Genomic DNA, 25,157 nt, shown 5'->3' with positions numbered 1-25,157 from the left:
TGCTGAATTTTGTCTGAAGTTACTTTCCTGACTCTCACTTTTGCCATGCATAGAGGGTGCCCCTCTCCACCCTACCCAAAAATCTCCTTGGTGGAGAAGCTGCAGCTCCCAAAGTTGTTGGCTCCAGTGGGAGTAAGTACTGTGGGACTGGGCCCAAAGACACTGCTACTCTCCTGTGCCTGTGGCACGTCCCCCAGGCCCCCTTTCAGGCCTTGTGAATTTAGCAGGATCAATTGCTGCTCGACAGCAGCTGGAAGTCTCCCATATACCATGGAGGGGACCAGATGGAGCATGAGCCAGTGCTGTGGGCCCAGTGTGGCCTGGGAGACGAAGTGTTACGCCTAGGTGCTCAGAATGCCAAGAGACAGAAGGGTTCCCCTCAGCTCCTTTTGCAGCCCACTGCCCTCCCCAGACCTGTGCAGCACGCACCAGACCCCTTTTCAGACCCTCTCCAATGGGTCTTCAAATACGGCATTAGTGCTGGAAAGTCTGATCACGTTTACCACTGTGGAATTGTGAAGTTTGGAATTATGAAAGCTAGGGTAGTCAACATCTGAATTGTTACAAGATGCCTGTGTAACATTAGCAAGGTACTCAGAGTATTTCCTAGTTATTCCCTGTACTGACAGACTGTGATAACATTTAGTCACCTGGAAAGGGAAAACAAGATTTTAATGGTGACCAGTGATGGAGTAATTTAAAAAAAACCTTGTAGCAGACACTGCTTATCAATAAGGTATAACGTAGATAATGATAGAAATTAGAGCCAGAAAAGACTTGCAAAGCAAGATTGTTTCATCCATGCCTCCCAGACATATGTGCAAATGTCTTTTGCAGTGTTTTGTTCAAGCTGTTTTAAAATGATGAGTCAAGTGAAAAGGGGTCCACTTGCATATAAAGTGTGTGTGTGAGAGAGAATCAGAGATATGTACACATATATACATGTGCATCTATATATGTACATGCAGATTGGTAGCCACAGATTTGACTGAAATTAATTGATTTTAATTAGCCCGTGTAAAGAGAACTCTTAAATTTGTTGCCGCATGAGGGTTTCGGCAGTCTCGAATAAATTAATCCTTTTTATTCTATCCGTGACAGGGAGATGATCAAATAGCCTTTGATGCAGATTTGGGGACTTATCACCTAGTAGCACTCTGATATGCTTGAACTTTTTTTTCCATGCTGCTGCTGCTGGAGGCAAGAATGGGGCTACAAATGGCATTTGCTTCAGAACCTGCTCACAAATGAAACTGGGGATTTAGCAACAAATGAAACAAGGATGTGAGGGAAACTTTGAAGAAAAGTTTCTATTTGTTGCAAAAGTAGAATTTTCTATGGCTGCGGGGAGGGAGCGACTGGCAATAAGACTCATTGTTAAATCATAGGTTTCAGAGTAGCAGCCGTGTTAGTCTGTATCCGCAAAAAGAAAAGGAGTACTTGTGGCACCTTAGAGACTAGCCAATTTATTTGAGCATAAGCTTTTGTGAGCTACATGCATCCGATGAAGTGAGCTGTAGCTCACGAAAGCTCATGCTCAAATAAATTGGTTAGTCTCTAAGGTGCCACAAGTACTCCTTTTCTTTTTTTGTTAAATCATAGAATCATAGAAACATAGGGCTGGAAAGGACTGATTTAGTTGGTGTTGATCCTGCTTTGAGCAGGGGGTTGGACTAGATGACATCCAACCCTAATATTCTATGATTCCATGACTGCAAGAACTCAAGTCCAGCCCACTGTGCTGAGGCAGGACCAAGTTAACCTAGACCACCCCAACGGGATTGTCTGACCTTCTTCGAAACGCCCAGCGAAGAGGATTCCATAACCTCCTTTGGAAGCCTGTTCCAGATTTTAACTACACCTATAGTTAGAAAGTTTTTCCTAATATCTAATTTAAATCTCCCTTGCTGCAGATTAAGCCCATTGCTTCTTGTCTGACCTTCGTTGTACTTGGAGAACAATTGATCACTGTCCTGCCATAAGGAATAGAATCTTGAGTTTTCAGACGCGGAAACTCGCAGAGTCGGACTGTCTTGGGAAGCTTGCCCGGCAGAGACACTCTGGAAGCGGTGCCCTGCATTGACCAGTGCTGGAATACACGTCCTTTTGGCACCAGCTCCCAGACAGGGCTAGCCACCTGCCTCTGTGCTATGAACACAAGCTGAACGCTCGTCTCTCTTCAGCTGCTCTTGTGCAGGATGGAATTATAGCTATACAGATCGCATTCCAGATTCGCATTTTCGTTTATGAGCTGGAAACACCATATTTAAACCCTGTGTGGTCTTCCCCCTCCCTTCAATCACCCGCCAGCACTTGCTGAGTGCCGCAGGAGCCTCTGTGGCATGTGTGGCTTTGCTGTAGCAGAGACATCCAGCTGATGGGCTTGTCCCACAATCTCAAGCTGCCTCCCCCACACAGTCTCTCTCAATGCTAGGAGCCCTAACTGTTCTCTGACCAGCTGGCACAACCTCTGGGCCCCCCCTCCACCCCCCGCCACACGTCTGCGCTGAGTCAGGTGTAACCAGTAGGAAAATCAAAGCAGAAAATGTGGGGAAAGCATAAAATTGTATTTCAGGTCAACATAAATCCCCGGCTGGCTGTCGCATGGTGTCGTTCACTAATTCACGGTGAAAATGAACACGCCGCACTTCAGTAACATGGGGCTGCAGCTGCCACAGGCTCGCCAGCCTGCTGTCCTGTCACTGCCAAGCCAGCTCCAGCCAGCTGCACAGGGCATGGCCCAGGGACAAAGCCCTCAGCACCGCAGGGGAAATGGGCCGACCCCCAAATGACACCCTCTGTGTGTCCTGACCTGGGGTGCCCCAGTGGGAAATCTAGTGCCCCAAGGAAGGGAGAAAAGAAAACCTGTTTCTAACAGCGCAAGAAAAGCTTGAGATAAACTGGACCCCGTCCTCCCGGGTGTGCTGGGGGCCTTCCCCCAGCAGAGGAAGAAGCTGAACCAAGCAGTGTTGCCTTTTAATTCGCTCCCCGGCCTGTGGGGCTCCCGAGCCCCACCCTGGCCACCATCACTCCTGGCAATAAGGACCATGTGCTGGGTGAGTCTAGGTGAGGGCTGGGGATTTGTCTTCTGCAGCTGATGCTTCCCTCCGGGCTCGAGCTTGCTGTAGGTGCACAGGAAACCGGCCCACGCTGTGCTGTCGATTAGGTGGGGGAAACGGTACGCTCTAGTCCCAAGAATGGGTGTCTGGAGCTAAGGTTCAGAGAGCTTAGGGGAGCCACATCTTCCATACAGCAACGCTATTCACCAGCCACAAATAAACACAGCACCTTTGGAAGGCATCCCTGCAAATAGCTCCCCATCTCCTGCAGGGTTTTGCTCTCTGAAGAGTGAGACCAAAGATTTCCCTGACTAGCGAGGCTGGGTAAAGACACCCACGCTACAGCACTCCGGCTAGAGCCACTTCAGGGTTACACTCCTTGTCCAACTTCCTAAGTTGCAGAGAATGTCACTGAGCTGGCCAGTGGGCCCTGAACAGTAGCTGTTGCCTTACTCTTCCAGTCACTTTGCAAGCCAGTGGCGTCTTTCCTCTGTAGCATGTCACATGCTTAGTTAGGGGCCAGGAACAAGTTTACATTACCGACCTCTGATAAGCCAAATGGATGGAGAACATAAAACCTGCGGTAAAAATCAGGCACTGGCTGCTCAGCGCATCCCACAGCAAAGTACACGGCACCCATTGTCCCCAAGCAAAAAGCAGAGGCAACCTACTTCACCAGCACTGCCATCAAAGCCCTGGCTCTGCCCTGGACAGTCAGCCGCCGGGCACAGACCCCCCCGTTCTTCCTCTGCCGCCTGAGAAAAGCTAACCGGATGGGAATCCTGATGTAATACGGCAATAGATTATTAGACTAATAAAATACAGATATGATACAGGAATAGGAAGCATATCATAACTCCTGTGTGGCTAATACAATGCAAGCAATAAATCACTCCCAGGGCTTATCCTTAACAATTGTATCCGTGCTTTGTGTATCATGTGGATAACTCTGAGTTAAGGGTTCACTTTTCTTCACAGTCCATATGGCAGTGACAATAAAGCTTATGAAATAAAATAAAATTTGCCAATCTTTGAAGAATTCCAGTCTTTAAAAAGATGTATTTTTATTAACACAAACTGAAAACATTTCCTGTTAGTTGGAGTTATTTGTATCACGGTGGCAATACATGGCATAGATATTGGCATCAGCATCTTAGATCTGACACTCCCATGTTGCATTTGCAAGACACATCAACACAGGGTGATACTGTGAATTTCAGCCCTGGCATGTTTAATGCTAACACTGGAGCTGCGGGGCTTTTAGTTAGTCTCCAGCAGTTTAATGCTCTAGTTCACAGTGTCTGCAGCACTTCTCCAGCTAGGCCAGTCCCATGTTGCCTCCTTGCTGGACTCCCTTGGGTTCCCTGCCTCGGCCCTTTCTGGACAGAGAGCACCCCTCACTGCAGCTGAGGTCAGAGACACAGTGAGCTGTGGGCCGGGAGTTTGAGGTCTAAATAGCCAAAGCAGAAAAATCGTTTGCAGCTTTGATTTTGGCACAGAAATGTTTGTTGTGTTTTCCTTCCTGCTGTATGTGGAAAGTCTGCAACTGCTACTCAAGGCACTCTGCAAGTCGTAAACACTGCCAGGAGGAACGCTTGAACTCTCTCTCCAAGAGCTAAGTAGCTTGTAAGAGAGCTCCATGTAAACGTCCTCAAACATTTCACACTGGCTCCTGGGGCCGCTTCACAAATCCTCTTATAAGACACTCAGGGCTCCTAGGCACTTCTTCAGTGCATTACCCTGGCCGTGCCCTCTTCCTCCTCCTGTAGGTTACCTGAGGAACCTCTGCTGGTGATCAGACTCCTGCTGCTCCTGCTCTGCTCCAGGGGGTCTGAATACAGGCTGGGCTTTCCAAAAACACCGACGTGATTCAGTAGCTTGTGCAGCGTGGCCTAGTGGATAAGCACAGGACTAGCACTGAGCATACCCAGGCTGGTCCAGGCTCTGCCCCTGAGACTGCTGGGCAGCCTTGGGCAAGTCACTGCCCTGCTATGTGGCTATTTCCCAATTTGCAAAATGGGGTTAATGATCCTGCCCTCCTTCTGCAAAGCGCTTTGGGTTCGACTGGTGGAAAGTGCTGTGTAAGAACCAGGAGGTTTTGTGTTATTATTAAGTTACATAGACCCCTTTGAAAATCTCAGCCTGAGTCTTGCTCTGCGAGACCCCAGTACAAAGCAAATTGGCTGCAAAATGATCATCCGAGAGGAATATTAGGGTTAGGGTATGTGCGTTTCCATCTCAAGACATGAGGGCCTGATTCGCATTACACTAATGCCCTTTTTCAATGCCATGACAGCACAAAGGGGCCCTCAAGTGGGGAATGCCCATTAGCATTCCCAAGTGACAGCCACCAGGCACTGATGAGACAATACTCCAAAGCCATTTTGGTTAGAAGAACTATCATGACTATGGACAGGTAGGAACCTGGACAAACGGCCTTAAGACATAACTGCTAAATAGCACCACTTCTGGGGAGCAAAAGAAGCCCTTCACCCCACACTCAGAGTACATGGCCCATAGCACCAGAGAGGAGCCTCAGTGCTAATCAGAAAACTCAGCTCCATTTACAGGACCAATACGCTTTGGCCAAATTCTTACCAAAGTGATTATTACTCAGTTAGGCTTAGCCCAGCTCCTTCAGCATTCAGCTTCTAGGGAAAACACCAGTCCATCCAAAGGCCTTTGTCTAATACTGGTCCTTTCAGGAAACCTTTCTGATGTGTGAGCAAGCCTCAAGGATAACATTTGTATTATTTGCCATGTAACCACGTGACTGTTCTCTACTATAAGGAAAGGCCAAATTGCACTTGTAATTCAAAGGACCCACAGCCTTAATGTTGTAAAGAAGCACTCTAATGATGCCCGATGGGCACAGGGCATGCAAGTGCGGCCCAAAGGTTGTTGATGGCCTTCCTATGAACCTCATCAGCGTATGACAGGTTTTTGCCTGTGGCCAGCAACGATGTGATGGAGATGGGGGACGTCTGTGTGTTCGTTACACTGCCTGAGCCTCCGCTGACACACGCTCCATTTCAGACCCTATTTCCATGGAGTTACAGAAGGAACTCAAGAGCGTGTGGCGTGTGAGAGCTCCATCGCCACACGTGTGTTGTTTCATTCTATTTCTTCGGCACACAGGAGGTCTTCTGAGGTCTGCAGACCCCCTTGCTCCAACGCTGATCAATGGGTAACGACTCCTTTGCAGAGGGTGGTATTTCTTTAAATGCACCCTCTGTAGACAAAGCAGCACTTGTGATTTCTAAAACTGATGAAGAGTGCACCAGTAATTGTGCATGCGTGATAAATAAACACAAAAGTTGTGCTGACTGATGCACACGGGTGTCTGGAACAATGAGGAAGATAAATTGTGTTCACTGTGTTTTGGGGAGGAAACAAAGATACGTCACAAAATTACTTAGCACAGAGACTGTTGATAAGAAAAGCTGACCCACAAGCTAATTGAATCATGCAAATAATCATTTAGCTGACAAATCAACACCTATGGGCACAAGCATCTGACTGAAAAGTAAATGTGATAGTCAACTATTTTACAGAGTTTGCATCTGCACTGCACCAACTTAGGATGAATAGGAGTGCTAGATATACCTTCTTTTGCTTAGATACACTAACTGAAATCGTAAGGTAGTTCTATTTATCAGAGACCATTTGGCGCAAGTGGTTAATGTTAATTTGATTTCCTGTGAGTCAATTTCCTTTGGATATAGTAAATAGGCTATTACCTGTTATTGACCTTTACTTTATTAACAATTTTTTTTGGAAAGACTATATATATATATAAACAAAAAACTGCTCATTTTAAGTCTTTATTATAAGGAAAAATATTTTTATAATCAAATTGCAGTTGTTAGCAGAGGTTATATTTTAAAAATTAATGCTAAATAAAGACCATAATTGAGAGTAAATAAGATGTTGCTTTTTAAATTTAGTCTAAAAGATTTCCCCTTTCATGATGCTCAATTTGAACTGCCCGTTCCAGAACAGAGCAGTGTAGGAATAAAGCCTAGAGATGAAATGGTAAATCTTGGTTATGAAATCTTTGACTAAAGAGATGTGGATATCTATCAGGATGTACTATGCCTAGAATTTCAACTATCCTTCAGGCAAGAGTGCGCCACTCGCTATTTGTATTTAAGAAATGCTGAACTCCTGCTTTATGAACACTCCTCCGTAAGTCTCTGACTTTATCTTTGATGGCTGACTCAAACTGAGCAGGAAGAAATTACATCAACATTTGATCATGAAAGCAAAAAGTTTATTCATGTTGAAACTACATATAACTACCACGAGGAAGACTTTTCAATCCAGGGTGTAATCCAGTTAGAAAGTAACACGAAACGTTTTAATACATTAGAATCACTGCCACAAATTATTTTCATGACTCAATCAGTTTCAGAATCGCATACAATACAAAAGAGAGAAAGAAAGGGCCCCCTGTTATACAGGGCGAAATATACAGTACTGAATACTGAAATCTGTATGCATTACAATTAGTTGTTGTTTTTTGCGTGGATTAGTAACAAGATGAAGAACATTCAAAATGTTTCTCAGTATTTACAACAGTTTCACTGTTTGTGTTAAACCTCAGACCCAATGTTTCCACTTCAGCTTTTTTAAAAGTTGCAAATGCAACCCTGATTTTTTTAAAAGATGACAATGTACATTACATTTCATGAGGGGAAACAAAGGGTTAATTACAAGATGCAAAAAGATAAGAAAGAGACAAACTACAGCGTGAGCATTGTTCAGAGGTAGTAAGTGAGCACTCTAAGCTACAGAACATGTTGAAATTCTATTGGTTTGTATGAGTTCGCATGAGGTAATAAAGCTGTGTTTTGATTGGTGAGATGTATAAATACTCTTTTGCTACACTATATACAACACTCCATATAATGGTGCCTTCCTTGTTTTTGTTGTTGTTACCAAGAGGACGTAACAAGTCTTGGCAAATCCGTGTGCAGCACCTCGCTCGTACTGTAAAACCCCAGATCTTGGCTTCCACAAAAATAAGCAGCAAGTATCTTCATCTCTTAGAACAATTTATGTCCATTATTGAAATACAGAGAGTAGATGCTGGTGCTCCCAGTTTCCAATCTAATTTATAAAACAATAGATCACAACAAAAATGTGACGAATAAGAATTCTTAAACACAACCATTGTTAACTGAAATAACTGAACAGCTCTTTTTATTCCAGCTCTATAAGAGATATGAAAAGATTAAACACAATCAAAGTTTGTAATTCATTTAGGCTTTCCATGGAAATATGCAAGAAGTTAAATTTAGGTGGGGTGTTTCTTTGTGTCTGCTCTTGTTATTGAGGTTAAGCATATACTGAACTTTTACCCTTAAGGCCAAGTAATTGGCAACTGTTAGACCATCATTGTTAAAACAGCTGATAATAAATTATGATAAAATAGTTACAGGGCTATAAACAATGCTAAATCTTGGCCTAATTGGATAAAGTGCTTTTTAACATTGTGTGTTTTAAGTATAAATACAAATGATTATGATACCTTTAAAAAACAGATTTACCAAGTTTTCTAATAAGACAAGGTTTTACAGTAAAGCTGTAGGTGGTTGGCTACAAAAAAAATTCCTTTCTTTTTCTCCTGTTACTCTGAATGCGCTAATCAAGGCATCTCAGCTCAGGGAAAAAGTGTTGCTAGGAGATTAGTTAGAGGTATCAGAGTGCACACTTCCCGGCCCTTCTGTAGGGGAAGTCACAGAAGATGGAGTAGTTGCGTCCTGCCAGCCTCCATTAGCCTGAAAAGGGAAAAACAATTCAATTGATACAATTATGCATATTCATTACATCACACCATAGACAATAATAGCCTGGTGAAGCTGATGCTTAGGCAATGATGCACTAGGAAGGCCTGTTTCTTAAACTCCCTTTAGCTACAGGATTTGGGAAAGCAAAGAAACAGAAATGCACACAACAAGAGATATTAAACAATACACCCTATAGAGGAAAGAAGATACTTTAAGCAAAGAGCAAGTTAGGATTTAGCAGCCTTTTGTCGAGGTGATGTGATAAGGGTGATAGGATTTCTGTAAAAATCATTCACGCTTTAATGAAGGACATCAGAAGAGATTTCCCTGATAGCTGAAAACTAAAGCTTCTCCCCCATTTTAAGCCTGAAAAAACTGTAGCTGTTCAGGAAATGGATGTTTCAACCTGGTTGATCGTCATTTCAGTTCCAAAAATTCCCAATTCCTTTTCATGCATGTCAGAGCCGTTTACTACCCAAGGTCTACTGGGGTAAATTCAGGCCTGAATTTCCTTCCAAATATGATCTCCCAGAGTAAAAATATACAAACAGGAGGGGGAAACGCTCTCTCCAGATCCGTTTTCCAATTATCTATAAACGTAGCCCCTTTTTCGGATGTTGCTCCATGTCTCCACATGCCCCTGACCCTCAGCACATTAGACCTGCATCAGCAATAACAGAACTCAGGAACAAATTTGCCTTATGTCTTGGCCTATAGAGGCAATTGCTGAAATCAATGTCTGATCAAATTTCTGCTGTGGCAGACAGCTTGTCGCTACATATTTTGATGTCAGTCAAGAAGAGGGAGGCGCAGGCCTCGTGAGTGGGGGAATGCTGAGTGGAAGTGACGGGGCAGCCCGGCTTGGCACAGCAAGAGTGAGCCAGGCAGCCTCTCAGTGCTCGCGGCACAGAGTAGCCTTTGCAGGAATTCTTCCCCAAACAAAGTGCCATCAAGGAAGGAAAGGTTAACGTATGCTAATTTATTGATGACGTGGTTCCTTACCAGAACAATCAGCCAGCACTCTTCAGTCACTTAGCTAGAACCTATGGCTTTAGCCAGTCAAATAATATATGCTCTGAAATTTTGACACACAAAAAAGCAGTCGAGGTTGATGAATTTCGTTCTCTTTGCCTGCCCAGGTAATGTGAAATCTGCAGGTTATTCACCCCGTTTCTAATAAACCAGTCCTTGAGAATCCCCTACCATTCACCGTATTGATGGATTTTACATGTAAAGCTCTTCCATCATCCACAAAAAAAGAAAATGCTTTATGGTTTAAATGAGGACAGAGAGAACAATAAATAATTATCCCCTATGCCGATGAACAACAACAAAGAGAGACCCTCTCGTAATGACAAACTCAAGGGTTGGGGTGTCTTTGTAAACAATATGGACATACTAATTTGCCATCGCCTTTGAGCTCAAACCCGAACGCATGGTTTAAAATACTTCAACAGCTCAGCTACAGATCCTGAATGTGCAACATGTTGTTCTGAATGCAGAGGTACCAGAGCTGCCTTATTTTTTTAAAGATATGAAAATCTACTTAGAGAAAGAAAAACTCTTGTGCAGATACGAGTCTAAAGATATTCCAGCTGAAGTAAACATCACTCCTCTTTTATCCAAATTTATAAACAACAAATGTACAATATTGTTACTCAGCTTGGCAGCTGGAGAAGAGGTTGTCAGCAGGCTTTTTTTTTTTTCCAAATAAATTAATCCTTACTCTGGTGGTTTGAGATTATGCACTGTATTATACAACAGCGCCTTATCAGGCCTCATCAGCGAAGATGGAATTCATGTCTGTAAAATGCTGCAGGCAATCACAGTTTCATATTTTATCATGTTGATAAGGATATCGCAAATTCTCTGAAGCATTTCAAAACACTTAAATGAAAAAGGAGAAATGCAACTAAAAGGCTTTTTATATGGTTTGTTGTGGGTTATTATGAGTTATTTATAAACCCAAAAAGAAAAATTTGACATTTCAAATGTAAAAGATTTGAGTATTTAATGGTACTTTTTTCCCTTTACAATTGAACGTCTTCAATCACATTTTAAATCATTAATATTTACTCTTACAGCAAGTGGAAACCCTAAAAAGGGGGGAACTCTCCAATTCTCACCCTAGCTGCAGTATTTCACATTTTGTTTCTCCATTTCCTCAAAATCTATTCTTTTCTGCAGGCTCTCTGATATCACTCACCAGCCCATAGGCTGATCTACAGTTATTCCCAACAATGGGTAGTGTTCACTGAGCAGGTGAGCATGGGATGGGGAGAGATGCTGTCTTCCAAGAGAATTAGTCCACTCTGGTATTTTAACGTCTTTGAGGGTGACGGAAAAGGCCAGCCTCCTCTTTAGATCGTTTTTTAAAAATTCATTTAAAAAATCTAAACAAACAAATACAAACGAAGCCAGGGTGAACGAAGCATGTTGGAAATACAAAGATGAAATGATCCAGCGCAGCCTCCACTGAGACGGGGAGGTTCCTCTTGAGGTTGTCTTTATCGAGGCGTCTATCTCGATGGGCTATGAGCTGGCTGCATTTTTTTTTATAAGCACAGTGTGCCTATCACAGGGTCCTATCCAGAGAGGTGCTGAGCACCCTCAGCTCCCACTGATTTCAGTGGGAATTTAGGGCACTCAGCACCTCCCAGGATCAGGTCCATAGCCTCTAGATTTACCATCATCTGCTCGCTACTTTCTAGTACAAAGGCCAAATATGTTTCTGGATCCCCCAAAGACGGGGTGGGAGGGGGGGATAGCACCCTTGAAATGGCTGTAAGTCTATTAAAGCAACGTTCTGAGATCTGATGGCAGGCAGTAACAAATTACAGATCATGGCCTTCTCGAGTCTCCGGGGGAGAGGGCACCTTCTCCAAGCATGAAAATAGGCAGAGAAGTCACATACATTTAACTTGTATCTCAGCTACAAAATACAAAATTGCAAACTGCCTATGCTCCTCAGAATCTTCCCTCATCTCACTGAGACAAGTGGCTATACAAAGGGCAGTTTTGTCCCAACCCCAAATATGCATATAAAAACGCTATTGCAAGAATTATTAATGCGCGTATTCATGACTGCATTCACCTGACCCCGTGCCTATGGCTCTCCGAACTATTGTTCCCAAGGGTACTCACATTTAAATTATGTGGGCTGTACAGTGACCCTCCTCCCAAGGCATCACTGTATCCTCCCGTCTGACTGATAACATGACGCAGGGTATCCACCTTTAAGTAAGAGGAAACAAAATTCATCATTCCACACCCATTAAAACATCATCACTTACAACAGGCAATATTTTGAATGATGTGCGCCAAAAGGGTTTAGCATCTTCTACGAAAGACAAATTTATCCATCAAGAATGACTGGCAGAATTTCAACAAATCCTTGCATGTTAAAACCCAGACATCTTTGTTTCTCACACCAGCCAAACAATAACCTCCTCATAGCAATGCATCCGGTAAGTCCATCTTAAGTGCCTGCAGCAAACTGGTGTATATATCTATACATATGTATGTGTCTGCACATATGTAAGTATATGTATAGACATATATACTGTGAATAAAATATGGAGTTAGCTCTGTCTGAATGGATTGGAACCGCACTTGAGAATGAACCATTCTTTAATAGCTCAGTTAGATATGTTCTGACATTTTTTTAAAAAAAAGGCCTTTATCCCAAAAATGAAACAAAGACGTGTTTAAAAACAAATAAAAGGCAAATTGGTAGAATTTACAGGATCTGTGAAAGTCAGATGCACCCAGTCCCACTCCATGAGCTCAAGCCAGAGCCGAATGCATTCACAAAGCTTAAAGTTTCAATCAGAAAAAAATCACTCTCTTTCCTTTATTTGTTATATTCAATGCTAGGATAATAATAGGCCACATTTAGGAATATGCAGCCTCAATTCTGCAGTGAGGCACAGAACATTTACTAGAGCCAGAGTAAGGTGGAATTTTTAGCCCAAACCCTACCCTGCTAGAAAGGCCCTAGTTTGGGGCATTTCTCCTACCTGTGATTGCACATTGGCTCCGACTTGGGACCCCTGGTAAGAATCCCCATTCAGACTCTGCATGTTCATGAACATGTCCCCAGAATTTGGGAGGTTAAAAGAACCAGAAGAACCTGGAAAGGAAAGAGTTAAGTAGCTGAATAACAGAGAGCTATAAATATATAACCCCAAAGCCCTCAAGGCAGGGGAAGATGAAGAAGAAAAGGAAACAAGAAGGAAAGGTAGTGCATAACAGAGAATAAGTTTCATGACCCAAAACAAAGGCAAATTACCAATGACACAGAGCTAGACTCTGAGCCACATGGCTAAAGATACTGGTTGGCAGCCAGTGCACCTGTGAGAAGCACTTTGGATGGAGATTCCTAAGCACAAACCGAATCAAACAGCAAGATCAGGGCCTTTTCCTACACTCTGTGCCCATGAGCTTCTTTTTAAACACCACTGCTACCATCACATTAACTGTCATGGTAGACAACTGCCCTGGGAGCTACTGAAAAGCAGCACAAACCGTAGTCTAGCTCTCCGTGTGGAAGAGCAACTTACTGTACAGTCGGGTGTATTTAAAATGGAGTGCTTTTCTCTGCTGGAATTCTTTACCATTAGGTGCTACTGCTAAATTCTCTGAGAAAAAAAAAACTTATTCTGAGTGTGTTTAATGTCTCCTTGGGAAGAAAATGGCTGGTAATTGCCTATTAAGTTGATTTTTTTTGCCATCAAAGAAAGAAACTTCTTTTTCCCCCCACTTACCCACTTTGTTTCCACAGAGGATTTTTCCATAGTAAGTTTTTAAAACATTCTCTACCATTAAGTTACAGCAAAACTTTAGCTGCAAATAAGCATCAGAGACATCACTACTCTGGTGGAGACCTTTGCCTTCTGGCCCCCAACAGAGCTCCTTCCCCTTACAGACTCCTAGCTCAGTGCTTATCTCTACAACAGTGGTTCTCAGCCAGGGGTATGTGTACCTCTGGGGGCACGCAGAGGTCGTCTAGGGGATACATCCACTCATCTACAGATTTGCCTAGTTTTACAACAGGCTACATAAAAAGCACTAGCGAAGTCAGTTCAAACTAAAATTTCATACAGACAATGACTTGTTTATACTGCTCTGTATACTATACAATGAAATGTAAGTTCAATATTTATATTCTTATTTATTTTATAACTATATGGTAAAAATGAGAAAGTCAGCAATTTTTCAGTAACAGTGCAGCTGTGACACTTTTGTATTTTAATGTCTGATTTTGTAAGCAAGTAGTTTTTAGGTGAGCTGAAACTTGGGGGGTACACAGGACAAATCAGAGCCCTGAAAGGGGTACCGTAGTGTGGAAAGGTTGAGAGCCACTGCTCTGCAATATGCAGACAACACATTAGTAAGAAATTTCTAAAAGACTGTAAATGAACAGGTGATAATGGAACCCTAAAACACACAAATACCTCAGATATATGTTTTATATACAATATTAATTCATTTCAAGCAGCCCAGCATTTAAAGTCCAATTAGTGTGAAGCAGAATGTAAATATTCCCCTCTATACCATTTCATTCGTAACTCAACATTTCAAGCCTTCAACACTGTATTGAACAGCCATGAAGTTCTGCCTGGCTTCTTCTTTAATTGGGGGAGAAAACACTGTTGGAACAGCTACAGGAAAAGGAAATTGCCGAAAGGCTGACCCTGGCAGTGACACGTTCATTTTGTGGATTAAGACTGGGGTTCTCAGAAGTGCTCAGCATTAGCTGGACTCCATTCTCACTGAAGTCAACTTGCCTTTTACCATTGAAGTTAATGAGATGGTTAAACCAACACCCAACATTTCTTAGAAATCCCACTCTACATTCTTAAATGATGCCATGGCTAAGTCTGGCTGAGGAATACTGCAACATTCTGAACCAAACCAAATTCACTGCAAATCCTTCCCACTTGGCTTTTCAGGGTGCTTTCATTTACTGGGCTGGGTGAATGAAAAAGCTCCTGGTACGTACCAGAGTTTGGTGTGGTGGGGGAGTTTGTCTGGTTATTCTGGACAGCTGCTGCCACGGCGTGTGCTGCAGTCACAGCTGTTTTTGCAGCATAAAGATTGGCTTCTTCCTGAAACTTCCCTATATTCTTCTTGTACCTGATTCTCTTATTGCCAAACCAGTTGGATACCTGTTGGTTGGGAGGAGAAAAAGGGGAAAATAGTCAAGCCTCTGATAGCGTTCAGCAGGAAGAGATGTGATCGCTTCCAAATGTCAAGTTTGGGTCCATCAAATACACAATTCCCAGCCTTCAGTCGAATATCCACTGGGTACTTAGACTAACTAAGCAATAATCAAGGATCAGTTGAATATTATTATAGATATGAGCATGACATGGTTCAGTTTGTCTCTTGGCAAAACTAATACACAAGGGGTTACTCTTATGACAACATGCATCTTGGAGTTTGCTGTGCAGTTAGCATGGTTTTGCCTACTGTTAACAACAAGGCATTTGTCAAGCAAATGAACACTAGACCCCAAAAGCCACTGAAGGGAAGTAAAGGTAACATTTGATTAAGTGAAAGACAGAGAGAGCTGCAAACGAGTGCAATTGTTCTTTATTTTTGGGCTGGAACAACCTTGGCAGCCCTACAGCTAGAATCATGTTTGGTCTGCTGAAAATGAAAGGAACAATATAAATCAATAATGGATGAAAAGTTACTTTTGTCATCTCCCTTTGAAGATACTGCATGGATGCCAAGATGGCTGATAAGGCTCTAACTATTAACCCATGCAAAGGTCATGGCTGGAGCAACTTAAACAAAGCCACTGAGAAATCATACAAACTTTTCTAATTTCAGCCCTTAGAATAAAGTTCTTAATTAATAATCACAGTTCATTACATATGTGGCATACAGTGCCATCAAGAAAATGCCTTGTTCCATGAACAAAGCTATTTGTACTGTATTCATGCCAAGACACTCTGCAATATAATTCTAAAAGGAAACGGGTCCCTAACAATGCAAATCTGACATTTACAAGATCACATGGCAGTAGCTGACGTGAACACTGCCATGTTCACTTAAAACATTCAACTTCTGGACTTCACCCCCTTATACTCTCTGCATGTCCTTTGTTTAGTTATGAAAAGATTATTGCAACTTCGTAGTCACAGATAAACAACAGTTATCACTGTCTGATGATTTTAAAACATATTCAAAAACTAAATTTCTCAGACGATCATTACTTTATGACACTAATGCCTAGAGGTCTGGAACAAAATCAGGGCCCCATTGTCCTGCACTTCGTACAAACACAAAGTAAGAGACAGCCCCCACCCCAAGAGCTTATGCTCCAAACAGACAAGACAGGCAAAGGGTGGGAGCAAGGGAGTATATTATTACTATTGCCCCCATTGTACAGATGGGGAATTGAGGCACAGAGAAATTTTATCTCAAGGTTACCCTGGCAGTCTGTGGTCTTGTGGTTAAGGTAGCAAACTAGGTCTCAAGGGACCCTAATTCAATTCCCTGCTTGCCAAACTCCCTCCCTTCCCTTGGATGGAAAGCCAGACTAGCAATAGCATGTGGAAATTTCACTCCTGGTCTTTGTCCACATCCAAGCCCCATCAGTAGTGGCTGCAAGTCTGGCTGCTGTTTGGAGGCCTTTGCACAACTGAAAGATACTCAAATTCCAACCCGCTGAATTCACGGTCACTGGCACTCCCATAAAGGAAGCTATTCCCTAGCCAGGGAATAAGAGTTTTTCTCCTTTTCAGAAAACAACAGTTACCAATCAACAGAGATCTACCAATTTTCCATTTTCGGACAAGGCTGAGTCTGTTTTAGAAGAAGGTCTTTTCAGAGCAAACCCTGTAAGGACAGACATGGACTTACATGACAACACAGGGCTTAGGGGTTCACGAAGGCTTGTTTGGTGGACTCTGCTGTGTCCCTAGATGCATGCCTTCTCCTGCCTGCCTTTCCATGAATCATATGGGCTGCAGTCGGGTCTGTTTTTTATTTCCATTTGCTTGCTAGGGGCCCACTGTCTAGCAGAGTCCAACACCCACTGAAATCATTTTGAGTCTTTTAACTGACATCAATGGATCTTGGAGCAGTGCCTTAAACTTCTAACTCCTGTTTCCAAGATGCCAGATATGGAGTCATGACCATCAGCTGATGCTGTGCTTGGTTTTGTTTGTTTGTTTATTTTTAAATGACCATGTGGAACATCCCTTGACACAGAGGAAATAATACCCTTCTGTACAGACACAGGAACCCTGCACAGCTCCTTCCCTCTCATAAAAAGAAACAGAAATTACCAGGAATTGTACTTCTGCCGGGCACACTGTATGATATGGATACAAGTGACTACAGCTCTTGAATGCTATTCAATTTAAAATGACAACACATGTAACAAGCAGAACACAGCTGTATTGTATAGCTTGATAAGGCAACCTGGTTATACGGAGGAGATTAAAAAAATGCCAAAATTATATACCATACAGCAGGAATTTAAGATAATTAATGAAAAGCCTCCAGCTTTAAATGTAATAAGGAAAGTGTGCCTTATACTTTCTTTTCCCTGGACAATACTCCATTGTATTCTATATATTGCACTTAATATTACCTTGTCAGTCAGGGAAGCAATAATACATTAATGAAACCCAGCAAATAATTATTGTAGACAATCAGATTAGAGCTTTATTAACGGTTTCATAATTGAGGAATCTCTGTACATCAACGGTATTGTCCGAGGATGTGTAAGAACCCTCTGTTTATGCACACCTCTGGACCAATCAAACAACAGCCATCACTAATAAAGGTTTATTTAATTCTCACAGTAAAATTTTAATATCACCAGCAGCCTGGGGAAGCCTCAGCGAGTGGATTTGCTTGACATCAGATCGTTTCCATTCTGCTAGTCCCAATACTTCTTAATCTTTAATATCAAGGCAATTAAAATTAATGGCCACTCATCCAAAGCCACTGTGGGCAGTGTTTCCTTGACATCAATTGTTTGATGGGATTACCTAGAGGTTAAACTAACAAGCAAGGTTTAATTGGAAGCAATGAAAGGAGCAGCGATCATACGTTATGTTTAACCTGCATACCACATCTAAACGAATATCTAAAAAATGTTAAACTATTTCTCAAATTAAAATCTGCGCTCAACACTTGGGTTAGGGCTTCACCGGTCACCCCAGGAAAAGTCTGTTTCTAACACTCAGATCAGAATTCATGTATATCTCTCACCAACCCCACCCAGAGATTGTTTTAGAAAATCCTTCATCAAATAGATGTGCAGCTGAGCTGTAATGGAGTCAGGCGCCTGCAGTCTAGAGACGCTAATAAACCAACGTCTGGCCACACATGGACAAACAGACATGTGGACAGAACAATGGGGGAGGGGTCAAGGGGGGTGAGCCTGCAGAGCAAGTGAATAACATGGCCCTGCTCCCACTGTCCTCCAGCTGCTGGGATTTCATCGTTTCCAGGCACCGGAATCAGTCAGGCCCTTGGTGGTGGCGTATGCCGCACAGGCTCTGAGGGCAGTACAGGCCAGGGCTCTCTCTTAGCTAGGCTTTCAGCTGGCTTCATGGTGCTCGTGTTTGTCTGGGTCAGCTGTGTTAATCCCAGGGCTCACTTGCGGGCTTGAGCTCCTGCAGCTCCCACTGGAATCAGGGTTTGACTCTTCTCCCTCCAGCTCAGTGACTATCTGCCTCCCACCCCATGGGAAAGTGCATGGCCACAGAGGCTTCACCCGTGCTTGGGGTCCCTCCTGGCTGCAGCTTTTCCCAGCGCAGCTGGGCTGCTTTCCGGCTCCCGCTGGGGCAGGGTCTGGATTTAGGAGAGGTTGGAAAATGCTGATCTGCAGCTGAAACCTTGGGGGCTGGTGGTAGGAGCAGCAGAGGCTGGGGATCCCTGGAAAGCAGAACTCCAGCATTGACCAAGAGAGAGCCCCCAATGGCAGCATCAGCTGTTCACATCACGCTGCATAAAGTCGGGCCTGGCAGCAAGCTGGGGAAATCACAGCAAGCTGGGGCTGCAGACACACCCCAGCATGGGCTCTGCTGTGACTCCACCTGGGTAGCCCCACACCAGGCTCTCACTGGAACTGCGGTGGTCAGGGGGTGAGGGGAGGCCTCTTTCAGAACAAGGGGTGTTGGCGTTAACACCCATGCAGCAGTTCACACCTCTCAGAGCTATAGTTTCAGGCAGTCTTCAGACTCAGGCAGACGTCTCTGCATCGGTTACGCTTGGTTTGTGTTTTCGAGCTTTTCTTTACAAACATGTTGGCTAGAGCCGCATTTCATTTCGTTACATGACATCTGAGATTCTGACGTAATCACTTGACTCCTGGAGCTGGGGCCCTACTCGTGGGCATCGAATGGCTATGCCTTAATACGGCCCTGACCGTCGTCTCATGCTCTCTGTCTCAGCCTATTTGGAGGAGGGGGAGGCACTTTCAAAGTGCCTGCTACAGGAAACATCATTCAAAGATTGCTTGAAAGGCCTGACAGCGACTCACGGACAAACATGTCAGTGGATATTGGGAACAGGGAAGTTTGAACACTTTGGATCTGTGCTGTGGTATCCGGGTTTCACTGACCCAGGGAGGAGAATCCCATGACATGTATGAAATTGTTTCCAGTGAATGAATAAAGGTTTTCCTATCCAGTGAGACCATTAAAAATTCCCATTCACTGCTCCACATAACACAAATGGCTTCCTTGTCTCCCTGCGCTCAGAACAGTGGATACTCCAATGCCACGTGGGGGTGTCTGTCCATACAGCTGGGCACCCAGTGCTGGAGGTCCCCGTGATGCGGGGAGATCAGTAAAAATTTCAGCTTAAGATGAGAGAACCTTTCGTCTGAGCAGGTGGGTGCATGACGTACTCCACAGCTTAGCCTGAAATCAGGAGTTTCCATACTGCAACCCTCTGTGCTCTTCTGGAAGGGGGTATATTTTAGACTTCGTTTATGATGCTGCTAAGACGTTCCTGGTCACCAGAATTACTCTCTTCACCCTTGTTTAATGACCACCTCAGAGCAGTGGGCACGCACAGGAACAGGGGCTCCTTGCAGCGAGCTCACCGTGAAGGTCAGCAGGGATCTATGCCATTCGAAGCACTGTGCCTCGCCCCTGCTATGAGCAGCAGTAACTGCTACACGGCAGCATGAGGGCCTCAGTTACCAGCTCAAGTCTTGGCAGGACGGGCCCTGGGACCGGCCCAGGTGCAGGCAACATTTGATGGTACAGGGTAGAGATCAGGAGAGTTGCGAAAGCAGGGCTAGCCCGTAGAAAGCCACCTCTGATCACAGGCTGGTCAACACTGTCCACTGTTCCCCCTCCACAGGGGACAGTGTGTGTGGGTGTTGTGGGGGCTCAGACCTGCCCTCCCCTCCATGCCTGGTGAAGTTGTGCGGCTGCCTAATTGCGCACCAGACTAGGAGTCAGGAGACCTGCATTCTAAGTTTTGCCTGTGCCACCGGCCTTCTGCGTGACCGTGTGCAGGTCACTTCCCCGCTCTGTGCCTCAGTTTCACCATCTCAAAAACAGAGATAATGGCGCTGGACTCTTCTGAAATCTGCAGATGCAGGGCTAGATGATATTATTAGAGAATGAAGCAATCACAAAGAAACACCAAGCTCCGAAGCAGAGGATGCACTTCTCAAATGGAGAGCTCTCGAGCACTTGGCTGAGGGCCAGCAGAGAAGTGGTACAAACAAAAAACAAATGTTCTCAGGCGGGGGTGCCCTGGTGGCTAGTGAAGCAGCAGGTTGGGAACCCCAGCACCTCCTGGCTCTCCAGACTTTGCAATTTCCCAAACTGTTACAAGTTGTCTCAAACGTAAGCTGCTTAGCAGCACATTTGTCATTAAAACAAACTCTCTTCACATAAAAAAAAATGAACATCTTTCTCCTCCTGATCACGGAAGGCCAATTAATTAATTGGGCTTAATTGTATATTACATTTCAAACAATACTGTTGCACTTATTTATCATGTTAATTACAATGTTAAATAGAAAAGACAATAAATTATTACTTAAATCATCAAAATGCATAACTGCAGGGTTTGGTATGGCGTGGGCCTGCCTTGCTTCCCTGCACATGCTATTTCCACAGGACAGGTCAGCGTTTGTTCTGTGAAAGAAGCAGCTGACAGTGAAGTGTCATTATTGAAATTAGTAAACTGAACATTTATGCATCACAAAGCACAAAATATTTTCCATTGTTTCCACATGCTTATTGGCCGTGCACACTTCATGGACTGTGCCTAATTAAATGTAACGGATTATGAAATTTTGAAATAATACGTGGAGTATTTATGGTGCATGTTGCATGGTTAATAGTTTCATATTTCTACCTCTAGAAACTATTTTTTCATATTCACCTTTTTTATTTACATTTATTTGCATCCAATTTGAAGGCAGGGATAAGAGCCCATAAATCTCTGGCTCTTAATTTTAATGTGTTTGCAAAAAATAAAATAAAATAAAAATCTTTTTAAACAGAATGCAGAAGCTGGCTTTCAATTCCTTTGTATTTACATTGATTCAGGTTTTATTTTAAATATACATTCTTATCAAGCACATTTTTCTTTTCTTTGAAGCAGTAAAAAATTTTACTACCATAATCCGCTGACCAGCTTTCACCAACGACTGTGCCCTAAGAATGTCTGATCGACTGACTGGCGTTCATGACACCTGAAAGAGGCTCATCTGCAGCCAGAGTAGGTAAAGAACAGATGATAGTTTATCTCCCCCAAACACATGCTGATCGGATAGTTCTAAATTATAGCGGACGATATTCTCTGCTAAGGACACTTTTTTCTAAATTACCTTTCCTGCACTCTTGAACTATGAACACCTAATACAATTTCATTTTTGTATTTATGTATTTCTTGAAAAACTTGCTCTACATATTATTTTATATATTGATATCAAACCTGAAACCATTTATCTCCCATCTGCACCTAAATGTATCTGGGAGCCTAATCCACTGTCTTTGCAGCTCAGGGAAGCTCCACCAGCCGCGCGATTTACAGTGAGCGGCGCAAGCCGGGGAGGTACTTGCTGAAAGGGGCAGTGTCGAACTTTGAATTAAATGTTTAAGTGAGAAAATGTTCCTTCCTCTCCTGGACCCTGGAGCCCGCCCACGGCATTCCCAAGGAAGAGTTGTCAGTGGGGGAGGTTACAAGCAGTGGCTGAACCTGGTTGGGTAAAATCAAAGCTGACTTCTAACATGTATTTTTCATCTCCGCCCTCTCTGCACTTCCTGGGCATAAGCAGTACTGGGAGTGGAAGTACTGGTCTCTTGGTACCCCTCTAATGATGAGAATCAGGGGTGCAAAGCCCTGTGACATTTCCAGCTTGTCTGCAGATTCAGGAGGTATGGATTAGCATCCAAACCAAACTTCTGACTCTCATGAGATTCACTCTCCCATTACTTGAAAATAGCTCCTCTCTCAGCTGCTGGAAAAAACCAAGGGACTCTTCCTGCAATGTGGCATTAGGCTTTTCATTTAAGGGGACACAGATTCCTGGTCAAGGGAAGACCTCTGGTCCCCACAGACCTGCAATCTTTATGTTTATCTCAACCCAATCTCCAGTTATTTCAACTCCCCTCTTCCCATAAAATGGTCCGGAGGCCTCTCAGACCCATTCAGTCACTTCCTTTGATGCCATTTTTCAGAGTAACAGCCATGTTAGTCTGTATTCGCAAAAAGAAAAGGAGTACTTGTGGCACCTTAGAGACTAACCAATTTATTAGAGCATAAGCTTTCGTGAGCTACAGCTCACTTCCTCAGATGCATATCGTGGAAACTGCAGCAGGCTTTATATATACACAGAGAATATGAAACAATACCTACTCCCACCCCACTGTCCTGCTGGTAATAGCTTATCTAAAGTGATCATCAGGTGGGCCATTTCCAGCACAAATCCAGGTTTTCTCACCCTCCACCCCCCCACACAAATTCACTCTCCTGCTGGTGATAGCCCATCCAAAGTGACAACTCTTTACACAATGTGCATGACAATCAAGTTGGGCTATTTCCTGCACAAATCCAGGTTTTCTCACATCCCCCCCACCCCCATACACACACAAACTCACTCTCCTGCTGGTAATAGCTCATCCAAACTGACCACTCTTCAAGTTTAAATCCAAGTTAAACCAGAACATCTGGGGGGGGGGGGTAGGAAAAAACAAGAGGAAACAGGCTACCTTGCATAATGACTTAGCCACTCCCAGTCTCTATTTAAGCCTAAATTAATAGTATCCAATTTGCAAATGAATTCCAATTCAGCAGTTTCTCGCTGGAGTCTGGATTTGAAGTTTTTTTGTTTTAAGTTTTTTTTGTTTTGTTTTGTTTTTGTTTTTTTGTTTTTTGCCATTGCTTATCCCGTGGGTGTGCTACTCCTTCCAGTTTGCTAAATGGATTGCCAAGTTTATCCTGGATTTCTGGATGCATCCTCTGGCTTTTGCTGCCTTCCCCGAGAGCAACGTCTCCCTCTCTACTTCACCTGTTCATATCCCAGTGAAAATAAACCCAACCTGGGCAGACTTTCGACACTGATTAAACCTGCTGCCCCGTCTGTGGCCCTATGCTGCACCCTGCTTATGGCAATAATATCTGCCAACAGAACTATTCCCCCAAGTGGAGGGCTCAGTCAGGTGAGGTCCAGCCAGATCTTGTGCTCCCAATCATAGTCATTTCCTCTGCCGATGCAGATCCGTATCTCATTGGCCATTGTTACTACAGCCACTCCCTGTGCAGACGCTTCAGGGATGTTCTCTCACCTCTGTTCAGTGTCCTGAATGACGGGTCCTTGGAGTTGTGTTCTCTCTATTTGGGTTTATTCTCTGCAGGCCACTCAGTAAACTCTGTTTTCCACATCTGAGCTAAATCATCCCCTCCAAAAAAATCCCATTCCCAGAAGCTGCTTGTCTCTTTGACCACAACTGCCATCACTGAAACACAGAGACACTAGGTCTCCATTCCCACACACCGTCCTGCCAGGCTGGGAGCCGCCACTTTAGAACCCCACATGGAAAGATCCTGCTGATTCTACGGAACTGGAGGCTTAGCTACAATGGTGGCTTCCATGCTTTTTAATGACATCTTCTGCATCTCTGTTTTCGTTTCATCCTAAGGCTTTGATCTCTTGCATCTGATCTAATCTGACCCATCCATAACTTCACAGAAGAGAGGTCCCATAGTATACGATCCAGTGTATCATGAACATTCCTCCAGTTAGAAAAACTACCATTTACACAACGTATTATGAACCATTTTAGTGTATTTCTAATCCCAGTGTTAACCCTTTCCTTGCTGCTCTAGCTCCCAAACCAAAACCCACTGTAGGAACCTAGTCAATTGACTTCAGTGAGCTTTGGATCAGGCCCGGAGTGAATTATCTTTCATATGCAATCCTACCAAATGCCTTTGAAAATCTAAGGATAAAACATCCACCGCATCTTCCTTTTTACCCTGACATTAGATCCGCAAAGAGCTCAGGAACATTAGACACACACACACACACACAATCCCAGTATTGTAAGTTTTCAAATGAAAAACTTTCACTGTTGGGAGCATTTTCCTCCCCATTTATGCTAAACTCAGCAGGCTCTCACTGCTGCCCGGGGCCCCAATCCTGAAACTACCGAAGGCAACGGCAAAGTTCCCATGGACTTCAGAGCAGTTCTAGCCAGCTGCCCTTATGTTGTTAGACCTGAACATTTCAACTCTCAAAACTCAGCTCTATTACAGCAGCGTTACAGAAGACACCAAATGGGCCAAGGCACAAGCTATGCTCAAATCCAGCCAGGCTTCCTAATGGGTTAGCGGTGCCGCTGATGGCCGCTACTATAAAACGTCCAGTAGACAGACCCAGCTTCATGTTCTAGGCTACCGTTGCCACCGCACTTGGGGGCCTACGTAGCTGTTTTTATATTTTATTTTGCATTGGATTATGTTAAATCTTATCCAAAGCCCTTTCCCAATTAAAAACAAGAAAAAGAAAAGCAATCAAATCTGTTAACACAGAACCAGTCAGTTAAAGTCTTCCCAAGCAGAGCTCCTCATTTCCTTTCGGTTTGGGACAAGAGCATTATCTAGACCTAGCTCTTCAGCTGTCGCAGGGGTGTCCAGTCTTTTCAAATCCATTGCCCTTGTTCCGGGCACATTAACTCCTCCTCCGCCACAAGCAGTTCTCCAGCCTTGCCCGGACATAACATCGCTCTTAAACAAATCTGCCACGCTCTGCACCCCGATGTCTTTCCCTATCTTTATTCTGCCAGTGGAGCTGAAGAAACCC

The 25,157-nt window shown here is 43.8% G+C and overlaps 1 protein-coding gene across 8 annotated transcripts in view; it reads right to left on the bottom strand.

Moving 5' to 3' along the window:
- Nucleotides 1–7,318: 7,318 nt before the first annotated feature.
- PBX3 (PBX homeobox 3) overlaps nt 7,319–25,157 on the bottom strand; it is a 168,542-nt gene continuing 150,703 nt past the window's right edge. For 7 of the 8 annotated variants that reach the window (XM_084649717.1, XM_084649715.1, XM_084649716.1 and 4 more), the window contains 4 exons: nt 14,856–15,021; nt 12,871–12,983; nt 11,996–12,085; nt 7,319–8,842 (listed from right to left, as the gene is read on the bottom strand). In XM_084649717.1, coding sequence (XP_084505843.1) covers nt 8,750–8,842; nt 11,996–12,085; nt 12,871–12,983; nt 14,856–15,021 — 462 coding nt within the window. In that variant the 3' untranslated portion in view covers nt 7,319–8,749. The remainder of the gene's footprint in view (nt 8,843–11,995; nt 12,086–12,870; nt 12,984–14,855; nt 15,022–25,157) is intronic. The other variant, XM_084649720.1, reaches the window with a different exon arrangement.

Source organism: Lepidochelys olivacea, assembly GCF_965140295.1.
Source record: "Lepidochelys olivacea isolate rLepOli2 genome assembly, chromosome: 16".
Lineage (NCBI taxonomy): Eukaryota > Metazoa > Chordata > Testudines > Cheloniidae > Lepidochelys > Lepidochelys olivacea.
This window is presented reverse-complemented; position numbering and strand designations above follow the sequence as displayed.